The sequence below is a fragment of the Mizuhopecten yessoensis genome, unplaced genomic scaffold, assembly GCF_002113885.1.
Source record: "Mizuhopecten yessoensis strain PY_sf001 unplaced genomic scaffold, ASM211388v2 scaffold10885, whole genome shotgun sequence".
Taxonomy (NCBI): domain Eukaryota; kingdom Metazoa; phylum Mollusca; class Bivalvia; order Pectinida; family Pectinidae; genus Mizuhopecten; species Mizuhopecten yessoensis.
The window spans coordinates 1,212,930-1,229,243 of NW_018408770.1; the positions used below are offsets into that span (position 1 = coordinate 1,212,930).

The 16,314-nt window shown below is 36.0% G+C and overlaps 1 protein-coding gene across 1 annotated transcript in view; it reads left to right on the forward strand.

The window, feature by feature from the left end:
- Positions 1–9,445, forward strand: part of LOC110463307 — a 36,230-nt gene extending 26,785 nt beyond the window's left edge. Inside the window, exons 17-25 of the mRNA XM_021517806.1 lie at positions 678–823; positions 1,575–1,790; positions 2,167–2,393; positions 2,622–2,853; positions 2,993–3,266; positions 4,928–5,184; positions 5,327–5,564; positions 6,122–6,222; positions 6,409–9,445. Coding sequence (XP_021373481.1) covers positions 678–823; positions 1,575–1,790; positions 2,167–2,393; positions 2,622–2,853; positions 2,993–3,266; positions 4,928–5,184; positions 5,327–5,564; positions 6,122–6,222; positions 6,409–7,284 — 2,567 coding nt within the window. The 3' untranslated portion in view covers positions 7,285–9,445. The remainder of the gene's footprint in view (positions 1–677; positions 824–1,574; positions 1,791–2,166; positions 2,394–2,621; positions 2,854–2,992; positions 3,267–4,927; positions 5,185–5,326; positions 5,565–6,121; positions 6,223–6,408) is intronic.
- Positions 9,446–16,314: the final 6,869 nt, after the last annotated feature.

Genomic DNA, 16,314 nt, shown 5'->3' on the forward strand with positions numbered 1-16,314 from the left:
AGGGTGGTAGAAAATCATCTGAAAATGTAGATCAACTGATGAGTTTAGTAGGTCCTCAACAGTACAAGAGGGGACTAGGTTTTCACTCTGTCACTTAGTCTGTGTGTCACATTGTCTGAGGCAAATCTTGTATACTATGATGATGACGCTTTCAATTGGTCAATTTTGTATGCGAGTACCTCTTGGGATACATATTGTTTTCACTCTGTCACTTAGTCTGTGTGTCACATTGTCTGAGGAAAATCTTGTATACTATGATGATGACGCTTTCAATTGGCCAATTTTGTATGCGAGTACCTCTTGGGATACATATTATTTTCACTCTGTCACTTAGTCTGTGTGTCACATTGTCGGAGGCAAATCATGTATACTATGATGATGACGCTTTCAATTGCCCAATTTTGTATGCGAGTACCTCTTGGGATACATATTGTTTTCACTCTGTCACTTAGTCTGTGTGTAACATTGTCTGAGGCAATCATGTATACTATGATGATGACGCTTTCAATTGCCCAATTTTGTATGCGAGTACCTCTTGGGATACATACTGTCAACTTTTGTGCCAAACTGTAGTACAGATTTATGGCTCTGTGTTTACTTGGGTCACCTTGTCTAAGTCATTATTTGTATCAAAGTCTAAATTTTCACATGAAATTTTCATTTTTATGAATTCTAAGGTGCTTTACAAAAGCCTTATGAGGAAAGTGATGGGTTCACAAAACAAGAGTTCAAAGATGTGATGACAGTATTGGAGAAAAATTCTGCTCGTGATTTTCGCATGGAGTGTATGCTGTTGAAGTCAATGGCAGAGAAACAGCCCGAGGTAAGAAATGACAAAGAATCAAAAGGGAAGATAGGATTAGGATCTTTGTAAGACAGGACAGAGCTAAAGGAAGACTGCGGCCATGTAGAAAAGACCGCAAGTTAGGGAAGACAAGTAAGAAAGGTTGGAGGTTAGATAGAAACACGATTAAGTAAAACTGGTCAGAGGTTAGATATAGACACACAATTAAGTAAGAAAGGTCAAAGGTTAGATAGAGACACATGATTAGGTAAGAAAGGCTAGAGGTAAGGGGAAGATACTCTATGAGGTAGGCAAATTTGAAGGTAAAGGGACAACTATAATGAGGTAAGGCTTGAGTCAAGATAACACATGTGATTAAGGAAGAAAGGTCAGAGGTTATGTTGAATCACATGATGAGGTGGGGGAGGTTTGAGGGAAAGACAGATTGAGACAATTAAAGTCAAAGGATTGGGGTAGTTATATGACCAGAGATAATTATGTAATTATATGTGAACCTGTAGGCACTTTTTGTCCACATTCGTACTCCTGCTTTTCATTACTTGACCAGTTTTCAGGAAACTTGCTCCAAGTCATCAAAATCAACAGCTCAGAAGCTAGGTTATAAGGTCTGTTGGCCCCAATTCACTTGATTTTTCATAATAGAAAAAAATCTAAAACAAAAAACATTATTCTTGTACATTGTGATGAATAAAGAAATAGGAACTGTCATGTCTTAAATATATTTAGACAGAAAAAAATGACTACTTATATTCTTGTTTCACCATTGTAGCTCTTCACCCAACACCATGTTGACTTCATGGTCAAGCATCTGGGAAACAAGGACGTCCAATACTACATATTACTGGTTTTAGGTGAAATTATACCAACACAACCACAACTGTTTGGAGATAACATGGTTAAACATGTTCTACGAAATAAAGATATAAATCCGATGTGCTCATCAGCTATTCAGATGATAGCTGTCAACCTTGGACTAAAGAAACCGGTTTGTGCTCAATTATCCAAAGTGATTTTATTGGCATTTGTTTGCTGGTTAACATTTCTGGTACTGTAATATATTGTGTATAATAATCAAATGAAAATATCAAGTAATCTTAATCACTTTAATCATTCAAAGGAAAGGAAACAAAACATTTTCAGTGTCACAAGGGCGCTGCAATTGACACCAGACTATTCTACTGTATGTACATTATACATTTGTGTATATTGCTCCCGGGTTTTCGAAAAATAATGAGCATACATTTGGGAATCCAGTATTACTTTTGTGTGTTTCTCACTCGAGATCTTAAATGATTGATCTAATATATCCTTGACACTGAATCATGACCCAGATGGGTACAAAATTCTGTTTCTTTCAACAGGCACTGGCGGATACTATTCTGAAGGAGCTCATCACTTTGACTCAAAATTGTAAAGATCCGACCTATCAGTATCCACTGTTAGATGCTATCCAAATCTTGGCTGCCAAGTATGGGGTAGACTCTCTGAAACCTCATCGCAAATTCTTTGAAGATTTACAGCAGAACGGAAGAAAATCCTTTTTGAAAGACATAGCCACTTCAATTGTTAACGCAATGGATGGAATCAGGTATAATATGACTAAATACATAGAAAAATGTTTAGTAAATCGACAATTAAAAACAGAATGCTTTCCATATTATTAAGAGATGACACTTGCGTTATACCGTGTCAAAACATCAGTTAACAACATGAGTTACATCTATGAAAGAGACAACAAGAGATTATTAAACATCACATGTTACATGTTTTCAAGAGATACCTAAACACCAAACGTGTCCAACTTCTTCAATTTCAGTTTGCAAGGTATCGCCATAGATGTCATAAAAACCAAAAAGAAGGTCATCATGCTTGACAAGAGAGTCACAAAAACTGAAAAGGAAGTCAAAGGGCTGAAGACGACGGTTGACAGGCATGACAAAGAAATAAAAACAGTCAAAACTGGAATTAAAACTGTCACAAAACGTGTCGATGTGGTGGAGAAAGATCTTGAAGAAACCAAGGTCAAGATTGAAGAAATTGACAACAAGGTAGGATTTTTTTTTTATTTTTTTTATTTCATGTTGCCTGTTGGATTCGTTCTATATTTGAGTGGAGAAATTGTCTATTTTAATGAAAGTCTAGCACTCAGATTGACATTTGTCTGTATTTGTACACTTTGCACTTCAGACAATGTCCAATGGTCCAGCATGGTCAAGAGATCTTACCAAGTTGATGAATCCGAAGTCTGAACACGATTGGAGGCTGTTGGCCCAGCGTCTTGGATATACACCAAAGGAGATCAAGGCATGGGCCACACAGAATGATCCCTGTATGGCCCTCCTCAGTGAGTGGTACGCTACCCACAAGACAGTTGAGGCCAGCCATGCAGTGCTGACCATTCTGCAGGAAATGAACAGACTAGACGCTGTAATCATCTTAGAGAATGCTATGAAAGCTGTAGGTCAGTAGTGCATCAATATGAAGGGTTGGGAAACGTTTTGATTTTCTGAAGTAGTATGTATCAAGTTTTAAAGATAATGTTCAAAATCAACACAGGGAAATTTGGCTGACAGAACACTGCCAATAGCAAACAACTGTCTTTAGCTACTTCGTTGAGAATTATGCCACACTGTCATCTTCTGTCCGTCAACAATTTTTTAAACAGCCTACCCCCCCCCCCAAAAAAAAATTATGGCCAAAATCTGATCCACCGATTGGATTCTAGCTATATTTTGCATAAAGCGTTCTCGAGACCAGGGAATCATATTTTACATAGATAGCAGGCGAAGCCCCATCTTCGTTCCCCTTCCCCTGGAACTGAGTGACGGAATCCCGAAGGAGGAAATAGGTGTTTATCATTAGCCTAAGTGATTATTTTCTTAAGTACGGATGAAGGTATTTTGTTTCCTAATTTGGCATAGAACATTCACATGGCATAATGCATTCTCAGACCAAGAGATGTCAATGTATTATGAATTCACCCCTCTCAACAGATGAGATGCAATAAATAAATGACTACAATAACTAAATGACTACTCCTTAGGTTCAGGTGAGCATATTGTTTACCTGATGTGGAATGTAGCATCCCTAGGCCATGGAAATGCAACGTTATGTAAATAGAGGGTATGGCTCACTGAGCACATGAATCATCCCTGGTCTAAATAATTTCTTTGTTGTCTACATGAAGGATATAAGTCTCTTCTGGAGCAGAAAGGCAGGGCTGAGTATTGTAAATTGAACACAACTATTTCAACTTCCCACAATCCATTGATATTTGTGACTGTCATCAAATATTCTCGTAATCAGTAATTATTAGAGGGCTGACATACAATCCAAGATGACACAATGACCTTTAATTGAACTGAATTTAACAAAACTTAGTGTTAAGCTCGTGGCATTTGCTGTATATTTTTATTTTTCGAACTCCTTAATAATGAAAGATGCCTTCTTCTGTGATATAAAGAGGCGTTTTCAATTTATTTTTCACTTGAAATTCGATATTCTTTCATGTAACGTTAACAATTTACCCACTTAACAGTTTTGACCACCACTGAGGTCTTCCTCAAGACTCTCAGGCGGCGATTGAATCTGTACACCCTCCCGTCTCTGTTTATGACCAAATATTGAACTAGATTGCCTAATGCTTAGCTCTCCTCCCTATCCATTATGCTGGCCCCATCCCAGTCTATCACATGGTTGCTGTTTGCATCATTTTCATAAGGACACTTATGCTTAGTTTATCTAGTGTCAAGTTCCATCTGGTCAAGAGCAACCAGACTGGATCTGAAAAATGATTTCATGATCTTGAAAAAGAGTAGTTTTGTGGTTGATTTAGAAATCCAAAAAGATCTGTATGTCCTTTTATTAAATTAATAGCCGTAAACACGTTTCTGTTATTGCTCCTAACAACTGTTACTTAATTTTTTGGGGTCCAGATGGACACCATGGTCACAAGTATCTTGGTTGAGGTAACAATAGAAACAAGTGGAAGATAAACCTCTTTCGGCCTCTTGTTTCTTTCGAGTTAGCTATGTTGACTTATAATTAAATGATAAGTACTGTCTTAGCTAAAACTTTAGTGAAAATTTTAATATTTACCCGACTTATTTTACTACAATTTAGAGGATGTTGTGGAGGAGGCTCAAGAGTACACCAAACCTCCTCCGATCTTCCTTAGCTACCAATGGGGTCACCAGAACGAGGTCAAGTTACTAAGGCAACACCTCCTCATGGCCGGCTATGAATGCTGGTTGGATATTGGACAAATGGGAGGCGGGGATAAACTGTTTGAGAAGATTGACAATGGAATCAGAGGGGCTAAGGTCATCATATGTTGTGTGTCGGAGAAGTACGCAAAATCTCCCAACTGTAACAGAGAGGTTAGTGACGATCCTCAGTCTGAATCAGTTGATTGAAATATTTGATGCAGTTTCAAAAAAAATTTGATGATTAAATCCTACTTATGAAAAAAAAAGTTCATAAATACAGCGGTACTGTATGTAAACACGTTGTTTTGATTAGGTGAACCTGTCTGTCAACCTTGGGAAGCCCATGATCCCCCTCCTGATGGAGAAAATGGGCTGGCCTCCTCAGGGCTCTATGGGGCCCATCTTCAGCGAGTACCTATTTGTAAGGTTCTTCCAGCGAAAAGGGGAAGAAACCAAGGACCAACGTTACTGGCCGGTTCCAAAGTTGCAGGAACTTCTGATGCAACTCAATATGTACAAAACCATGCCAGATGAATCCCTCATTACCAAAGGTCAGTTGTAGTTCATACTACTTATCTATCATGTTCTCTTCTGTATGTTGTGTACATATTGCAGTTTCGTTGTAATCATTATCTAAATATGCTACGTCTTCCTATGAAAAGATTAATAAGATAATCTTACTGCAATGTAAAGAAAATACCTCATATATCATAGCTCATACTATCGCAGTATCAGGCGGTATTTTCTGTGTCTGTTGCTAAGAGAACAAAACTAAAATTTATCTACTGCCCCTATTACAACACTTTTTTTCTGGTTTTTCCCTACCAGTGCTCTTGCTTTTCCCTATTCCTTTCAGCTGCGACTAACTAGGTACCCTTCCACAAATGAACTAAGCTGCTGCAAGGGCGCAAAACAAAAAACCCAAACAAAACTTAAAGAAAAAAGGAAATAAAAACTCAAAAAGCATCGAAGAAAATGAATTATTTCTTGATGAATTATTAACGTAATAGTGCTTAAATGGTGCTTTTAGTCAGTAGTTTTTGGAACAAAGGATCCAACATTTTACTCTTTCATTGATGAGATAACATCATTATTTACGTACATGCAGAGTACAAAGACTGGTGGGTTCCTGTGGCAGAGGAAATCAAAATTACCAAGAAACCACAGGACACTGGAGGACAGAGTACAGCCACCACAGCTGGGGGAAAGGTACATTACAAGTTTACACTCACGATAAGAATACGTGCGTTGAGACAAACTATAAGGGGGGGGGGGGGGAGAATTCGAAACAACTAAAAACTGTTTGAATGTGTTTTCCTGTTTCTGTTTCTCTGAAAACGTATCTGCGGGGATTTTGCAGGTACATTTTATAGAAATGGTGTCTTGTTTTTGTAGGAATCGGAAGGTAAATCTCCAGACGTGTTTCTGTCGTACCAGTGGGGTAAACAGACGCAGATCAAGCAGCTCTACAAGAGACTCTGTGAGCTCGGTTTAACCTGCTGGATGGATATCTACCAGATGGGAGGCGGGGACTCCCTCTATGACAAGATTGACCAAGGTGTCCGAGGCTGTAAGATTGTTCTTTCTTGTGTGACCAGCAAGTATGCAGTTTCAGCCAATTGCCGAAGAGAGGTAAGTTTGGCAGATTCCCTGAAGAAGCCTGTGGTCCCTCTCTTGTTGGAAAAGATGGATTGGCCACCTAGTGGGCCTATGAGCATGGTCTTCACACAGCTTCTGTTCATCAATTTCTACCGAGATGAAGAAGTCCAGATGACTTGGACGGGAAATAAATTTGATGAACTCCTTGCCAAGATCACGGAAAATGTTCCTAATACAATTGGATATCTTGAGGATACAAAGAAAAAGGGGGCAAAAGAAACCCCTGGGCAGAAAGTAGAACCACGAACAGCAGTTAAAAAGGAATCGGATCAAGAGTATGTGCCACCCCCACCACCCATTCAGTATTCAGAGCAATCACAAACTGCACAAACCCAAGCGCAACCCCCACCTTACACATACAACCACCATTCTGCCAAGTCACAACCAGCTTCGCAGCTTGCCCAACCGCAATCACAACCATATTCTCAACTACAGCACTATGGACATCAACAACAAAACACTCAACAGCAACCATACGGACACAGACAAGTCCAACCACAGCAACAAATGTATGGACAAGCGCAACCACACATGCAGCATGCACCGAGACAAGCTGCTCCGACTCAAGCGAGTCAAACAAATGAAAAGTCGTCCTCGTGTGTGCTTCTTTAGCTCTCTTGCTGTTGAACTGGGAGGACTGTGTAGAAAAGAAAAAACCTGATTTTTCCTGCAACTTTTGGAACTAGATTGTCTGAACTATTTTTGCAAAAAGGTTCCTATAGTACAACCATTGAGACATTTATGTGTAATGTTTCGATAGTTTGTATGACGTGTACGTAGTCACCTTTATCAGACAATTGACGGTTGAAGTGCATGTACATAAGTTTTATGTAATGAGATGATTAATATTGTTCAATGACTGAAAGAACAGATTATTGACATTCATTGTTGTCCTTGATCCATGAGATGTATCATCGAAAACAAAGAGAAAAGATATCAACATTCAATATCAACTAAAAGATTATTGTTATTTTTTGAAAGATTTCAATGAATGAGATATGATATTGTGTTTATACAATTATCTTATCAACACTGTGATGATACATCCTATGGTTATACATTATAACATTTTCGTTGTGTAGTTTTTGTATTAATGGTTTTATGTACATGTATATCAGGCTGATTTAAGTGTATAGTTCAACTTTTAATGTAGTGATTTTACTATATTATATATTTATCATTATTTACACATTTAGCAGAGAAGTTAAGCAAATGCAGTGTAAATTGTTTCTTATTTGGTTACTCCTTAAAGAAATGCCATTCTCAAATCAATGTTTTAGAATATTGTATTCTATCCGTCTCATTGTTATTTTATTGTATAGTACTATTATTTTGTATGCATTAATGACATAAGACATACGCAGGCTTTACAACTATTGAAAATTATTGTTTCTTATGTTTGTTTTTTCAAAATATTTTTAATAGTGTAATGAGTTTTTAAAGTCTGTGAGCGGTATCCGTCCTATTGTTAAACCATTTTATTTCTAAATAAATAACAATTGTATGTCTTTATATCTACTTAAGAGACGCAAGATAAATACTAAATGAAAATGTTGTTGTTTGCAATCAGGCCATGAGTTCATTAGGACGTCATATGAGCATGTTTTTATACACTGAATTTGCATGTAATAACATTTATGATATGTTTGACCCAGACAATTGGCAATATTTCATGTTTTTATTCACAGGAAAGTTACTTTACAAACACATATCAAATGCTGGGCCTGATTGAATTGTTTAAATATAATACTCAAATTGCAAGTCGTTTTACTACATTTTCCTGTACTGGTCCAGCTTTATTTGCTCCATCTACAGACAGAACTGGAGAAGAACAACTAGCACCTATTAGTTTAAAAGTATGTCTGGGGATATACTTATCTGAAGTGTACTGTTACTGTTTTATTTTCACTACCAAATGATCCACAAAATATTACCTATAATTTTAATATCATTTAAAGATAAATATGTTATCTTTCATTTCATTAGTAGACGTTGTCGTTTTAGGATCATGGTTTATATTTAACATATCTTGTGGTTGCGGTATTGTATTTTTGTGTTGTAAAATAGTTAAACACTTTTATAATTATTTTACAATTATTTAATCATGAAAATTTGCCGTCCTATCCACGTTTTATTAATTAATTAGTTTTGAGAACTTATCCATATCGTAATTTTACAATTTTTTTTTCACGTTTCAGTTCGGTATTGTTTTGTTTGTTTGTAAGTTTGTTTTTCTATTTTTATCCATATCAAAACTTTTACGAGTTAATTATTTAGGTTATGCAATAACTAAATCTCCTAGTTTTCAAGAGTGCAGTTCAATACTAAAAACCTTATAGTATAGTTTATGAAACCATTTGAGATGTGCCTTTTTCCAGATACTTAATGCTATTGGACCTTGCCCTTTTACACTTTATATTGACTAATAAGTTTACAATTATAAAATTTATCCTGAGTCTATTGACTGTATGTATTTCGCAGCTTTTCACACCTGTGCCATATAATATAAATGATCAATTTCATTCATTGTGCCATATCCTTTTTCGTAATACTCATTTTCATTTCACGCTGAGAGATGTAGACACTGTGTCCAGTGTTGGAATGTACTGTTGATAGATAACATGACCTCTATTTTACTTTGTAAAATTATAGTATTATTAGAGGCAATCTCTCTCGAAGCCCATAGATTCCTATCGTCTGCATGGGAGCATATTTTATTTGTATCAGAGTTTATTTTTATCATTTTAATAGATGAATTATTTTGTTTGTTTCCGAAAATGTTACATATGACTTCTGATATTTTTGTTTTATCATAGAATATACATATACATGTATTCTATGAGAGATGTGTACATTGTTCAGCGTGGATCCTACTATATAAAACTCATCAACTCGTTAACTTTTTACTCTTTAAAACATGTCATAAAAAGAGTTTATAAGAATAGTTTACGTATTTATTTTCCTTACAATTCCAATTTCAGTAAAATTTAAAATGTTGTATATTTTTCTGTTTCAGATCGTATTGTCATTTTCAGAGATAAAGAAAATAATGTGCCAAGATTTACAAAGTAAATCAAAACAAGCATAATCTGAGCCACGTCTTTAAAACACTAAATCCGGTATGACATGCATCACAATAGTGACGGATGGATTGACAAGAAATTCCTGTTTTAATGTGCCTTATGATGTAATGTGAAATATAAAATAAATGTGTTTCATTTATGATGTGGTTAGAAAGGCGTTTGAATTGAAAGAAAATGTGTATAATTTTACGTACATGTATGTGATATATATTAAATATGATCGTCTGTTCATATTTGTTCAACATATCATTTTGAAATATCAGAGAATGGCTTATCTGTGATTTTTGTGTTTATACCAATCGGTGTACAGGTAATATTTAAAAGTGCATTATAACTATTAACTATAGCCTCTGGTGGTGCCTATCTGTATGTTAAGCATAGGTGACAACTTTAGGTGTACAAAAGATGATAATATATAAAATCTAGAAGACAACTAGAGGGTAACCTGTAGAATCTAGGATACAACTAGAGGGTAATAAATAAAACATAGGAGACAACTAGAGGGTAACACATAAAACATAGCAGACAACTAGAGGGAAATATATGAAACCTAGGAGACAACTAGAAGTTAACAAATAAAACCTATGATACAACTAGAGGGTAAGAAATAAAACCTTGGAGACAACTAGAGGGAAATATATTAAACCTAGGAGACAACTAAAGGGTAATATATTAAACCTAGGAGACAACTAGAGGGTAACACATACAACATAGAAGACAGCTAGAGGGTAACATGTAAAACCTAGGGGACAGCTAGAAGTTAACAAATAAAACCTAGGATACAACAAGCTGGTAACACATAAAACATTGGAGACAACTAGAGGGAAAGATATTAAACCTAGGAGACAACTAAAGGGTAATATATAAAACATAGTAGACTACTAGAGGGTAACACATAAAACATAGAAGACAGCTAGAGGGTAACATGTAAAACATAGCAGACAACTAGAGGGTAACACATAAAACATAGCAGCCAACTAGAGGGTAACATGTAAAACCTAGGGGACAGCTAGAAGTTAGCATATTAAACCTATGATACAACTAGAAGGTAACATAAAACTTATGTGACAACTAGAGGGTAACATTTAAAACCTAAGAGATAACTAGAGGATAATATATAAAACTTAGGAGACAACCTGAGGGTAACTATAAGGTAACATGTAAAAACTCGGAGACAGCTAGAGGGTAACAAATAAAATCTAAGACACAACTAGAGGGAAACATTTAACCCATATGAGAAAACCAGAGGGTAACATGTTAAACTGCAAGGTACCTATTTTCTATTACTTATTTAATGATTTTATATATTTTTGAATCTGCTTTTAAAATACATACATTAATTTGTTTTAGGACATATTCCTGTTTAATCAAAATCAATATATGTATAAAGATACATATGTGTTAGTTTTAAAGATGCTTGTAACTTTATATTTTTGCATGCATACATACAACAAAAAGATCAAAAGTGTCAAAGAATACTCACTCATTGTAGTTTGTAGAATTAATCCGTAATGATTTTAATGATTATTTTTGTCGTCATTTTTATAAAGATATAGAGACAATCTTTACTCATAATTATGCCATACACTGGTTATATATATATATAACAATTGTTTTGATTTCATATGTGCTACTCTTGTTTTTTATTTGATAAATAAATTGACTAGATTTTATCCATTAACCGACTTTGACCCTGCTTTGTTAATTAATATACAGATTATGAAACGTCTGTTTTTCTTATCAGTCAATGCTACGCAACATATGTAATTAACGTTCAATTTGCAAAATGGGGACACAAGTTAATTCGCTGTTTTGAGTTGTTAATTATAAAATGATGTATAAAACATCAATTATATTTATATTTGCTAAAGTTCAGTAAGTTAAAATTAAAGTTCCAATAGCGAGGATGCTGATACTTTTCTCCCTGTGAACCATACAGTTTAACTCACTAAGTAGTATTACAAAGATGTTTTGTCTACAAATTAATTTAAAACTAGAGATCGTTCAATAAACGGCTCGATCGCTTTTTACCTACATGTACATGTAATATGCTGCATGCCTCGCCCCTTAGAATCAGTCAAGGTGAGCTTGTTTTAAGAAATTAAGGATACTTCGCCTCCGTTGTGACGTTAGATAGGCACGATACTTTGACGATCCTTGAACGCCTACCTTATGTTTCGGTAATGGGACCTGTCGCTTAGGTGTCTCCGACATCGCTCTGACAAAAGAAAAAAATCACATTAGTTTTTAATTGTTCAGAACATAGTTGATGGTCAAGTTACGATAAACAAAAGCAAGCAAGGACTGCAGCTGTTTTGTATAGTTTTCGCTAACGCGACCTAGTTGATACGTCAAGTATTTGTTCTACTGAAACTGTAAAATGATGCACAATATACTAAAGGAATATATACATATACTGTTTAAAGATAACTTTTCGCCCTCAAAATTTTCGCTTTTTGACGTTAAAGTCCATCTTCGCCCAATATCAAGTTAAATTTTCTCATTTAATTTCTTTTTTTTTTTTTTATGTTTTTTGGTCACTGATGTTTGGTGTCCAAGAGATAAATCAGCCCCATTACAAAAAGGGGAATTAAATTGCATCAAAAATTTCGCGGTATACAGTACCTTTATGCCAGATTAGGTTTTGTTGCGTTAATTACACGTTATAACATGAAATGACCATTTCACAAAACAAAAATTAAATGAATCTTATATTTATTTTTAATTATCAGCAGGATAGGCATAAATAATTAAAATGGACAAAGGAATGAAAACAAATATTTGAAATATATGCAATGAGGTGATATATAGGTTCCATTGAGAAGAGTCATCGGTTCAAGACATCCGAGTATACACGTATAACATAGTTTAACAATGCCTCCAAATGGACGGAACTAAAAAAAAGGGTTTTATGTTTTCAAGCAGTTATGACACATACATATATATAATACAAATATTTAAAATGCTCCGTTATAAGGAAGGAGTCACTTTCGTGGCATGTAGGTGCATCGATCTCCCCGTTTCAGTGGAAACGCTTTAGTGAGATAAGTATGACCAGTATGGAGCCAAGGGAGAACAACCTCCTCTCTGCGATTTTTCAGGTTTAGTGGACGCATACGCTTGAAAGGTCCGTCTTTGTTTAAAATGCTTCAATGAATGACACTTCCGTTTCAAACAAAACGCATTCAATCATTCGTCATCGTCAAAGTGAAATTAGCTATATTATCTATATTGTGTTTTCAACGTCAATGACCCATATTACATCTATAATTGTGTATGGTTAATCTTATAAGGATTCGAGAAAGGTTTTCCGTATAATACAGCGTAAACATACAGGTTACAATAACTAGAGGTCAACTGTAGCTCAAATCTGAAAAAAAACATCGATTAGGGGAGTTTGGAAACATCAGGTACTTACAGAATGTAGTCCGAAATAACGGACTATCTCTGCTTTTAAAACAATTGATTGGGGCGTACAGAGTGTAAACTTGTTATGAAACAGGGACCTCGCAGAACAGTCGGGTGAGACAAAAGGACAAGTCAGGAAGTGCATCACTCACCTGAGGCAACACAGGCATCCAACATCCAGGACAGGATAGGTTGTAGTGGTCAACGATTGATGACAAGGCATGTAACGCATTCCTTGACTGCGGGTGTGTTCCTGGAAGCAGCTACAGTAGTGCAATCTGAGCGGGAAGTCAAATTGCTGACTGCAAAAGATTTCGGTTTAGCAACAGATATACGGGACTATGGCGAAAACAACAAGCAATGTTCAAATGCGTAAGATATTGGGCTGGCAGTCATAACAATGAGAATGGCTACTAGAATTGACACGAACGTTCAGGGAAACCAGAGCGACGGAAGAAAATTCGATTGAATGAGATCATATGGAGATAGAAAACAATAATATGTACCTCATGCATTCAACACAGATGAAAACCTCCAGATTAAGGTCTATGAATGACTATAGAAAGCAATATCTTACGTGTACGGAGACTGTTTCAGCAATAGTTCAGAATACATATAGTTTAGATTTCCATTTTGTTCCATTTATGGCGTACTGCATTTGTAACAATATTTTATAGGTTCAATCTCATGCGTGTGTCTTATATTCATGAACCTTTAGTTTTGTTTACCAAAGTCTAACCAAGAAGAGGATCAAAAAACGTAGTAATAAAGACAGGTCAATATCAAAAAAGCTGTAGAAGTAAAGTCATGGACTGCTAAGACACACCAATCAAGAAAGGAAAGATCCTTGGAGTTTTGGGACTAAGCTAACTGCATGATCAACCGACAAACAAAAGCAAATTGACGGTTATGTTGTCATACTTTGGCAACAGAATGAAATAACCATTGACCATTACCACATCCCTAAAAACACCAGGAAAATGAACATGAGAAACAAATTAGATGCAAATGAAGATCAAAGTCGAAGAGAGTACGATATCATGGCAAGACCTGGAAAAGAGGATAAGGACTTATGAAATCTATCACTCCTGAGGGACGTTGATAGAGAAATCTCAACACTAGGTTAATATCACTAAACACATCTGGATACGTTTAATGAACTCCTTTGGAGGAATGCATATGAGGTTCACAGTCAATGAGAGCACTAAATAATAAAAAAAAGACATGACAAGGTAAATAAGACTTGATAAAATCTCTATTACTCTCGTAGGACGGAGACAGAAATCGCAACGCTAAACGAGCAAGTTGTTTGAAGTTTAATATGAGGTTGTGGCGTATTTCAGGAAGATAGCATTTGTGAGTCTCTTTTCCTAGGTAAGTAAAATAAGTTTATCATTCCCCGGCAAAAATAGAATGCACCTGTTAATTATGGGAAAAAAGGAATAGCGTTCATCGTGCTCCTCTGTTGGTAGATCTACTATTTTGTTCACTGAAATATCATTTATAGGGACGAGACCGCATTTTGCCTTCTGTTTTAAGCGCATGTAAAACCCACTCTGAATAAAATATATCCTAATTTACCATGACATTAAGATATGTTTACATCATATTGAAGTAAACTCTTACTTAAATATGACGCAAATATTTGGAGTACACCCCCCTAAATGATTTAGAACTAGGCAAAGCATTGCAATGCCTAAAGTACCCCACTGTAATGGTTTCCTTATCTATCACTTTGTGGTTTAGGACTTGCGCGTTCAAGTTAGGTTGCAAAATGTGGCATTAAGTAAGGAAATGTTGTATTTGAAATGGAAATGACCCTCAGTTATAAAATTTAATCATTTATGGGACTTGCAGTTGTTCATTAGCAGATGTGCCCACGTAGTTTGCTTAACAACGTACAATTCACTAACTAGCAATACTTATAGACTTATTTTTTATTGTGAATTGTTCGCTGTGACAGAAAAACTACACCTTTCGCTCATACTAACCTAAAAACACATATAGTTTCGGTCTATTTAGAAAATGGGCCGCGTCAAGAGATTTAAGAGATAATTCCTTACTATAGTTAATCACTGCTTGACCAGCAACCATGTGTTACATAACACGCTGACAACACATGTGGACTTTAGACTTTTAATTTACTTCGCATTGTGGCCGCGACAGTCTTAAATCCATGGAACACGACAGCAATCTTCCTGCACACAGATTATATAGAGTTACAACAAAAACACATAGTTCTAAAGCACACCAGGTGCCAGACCCGGGCCACCCTAGGCCCCATCCGGCCGAGGCCTTTCCTGGCCCGGCTCTCTCTCCAAATGCTCACATTCTCGAACCTCGAATCTCGATTTTCAACGGTAGACGCCCTATAAAATACTCCCCAAGTACTTTTTACAATCTAGACAGAATTAACTATGCATGAGTAGGTACCACCCATTGTACATAAGTAATGAGGCAAGTGCAGCAATTTCAATCTGACTTTTAAGCTAACTTTCCCCTTCCAAAACAACAATACTATATGTACCATATGGCAATGACAGTTACCCTGTCTGTTTTGGAGAGTTCACACCCTCTTTCCTATCTCTACGTCATCATTGACTGACCTGGTCGCCACTAGATGGCTCAATCAATGCACGGTGTTACCCAAATAGTTAGATTTGACCTCAGATGTACTTTTGACTAAGCATTGCTCTCTATTGATACAGTACCCACTATCTTGCATGTTAGAAGATGCTCTCATTAATTACCGTATTTTCAGCCCATTTTATTACACTTATTGGCCAAACATTAATTGTCTTAATTATTTTTTATGTGTTGTCGCAGTGACGCCAGAAAAGCAAAATCGACAGGTACATATCTAGATAAAACAAGAGGCCCAAGGGCCTTAGCGGTCACCTGAGTTATATCATAGGTACTGGTAGCTTTATTTTATTGTTTAGATGTGATGTGGAAATCAGCATGTAAACTAAGTGAAATACAATACTTGTCATGTCATCAATGGATAAGAATTTGAAAATATTGGTAAATGTTCCCTTTGGGGCCCCGCCCTAGCCCCTGGGGATGGGGCAGGAATCCTAATTTTACAAAGTAAAACTCTCATTTACCCAAGATGATTCTGACTAAGTTTGAGCAATTTTCTGCTGAAAAT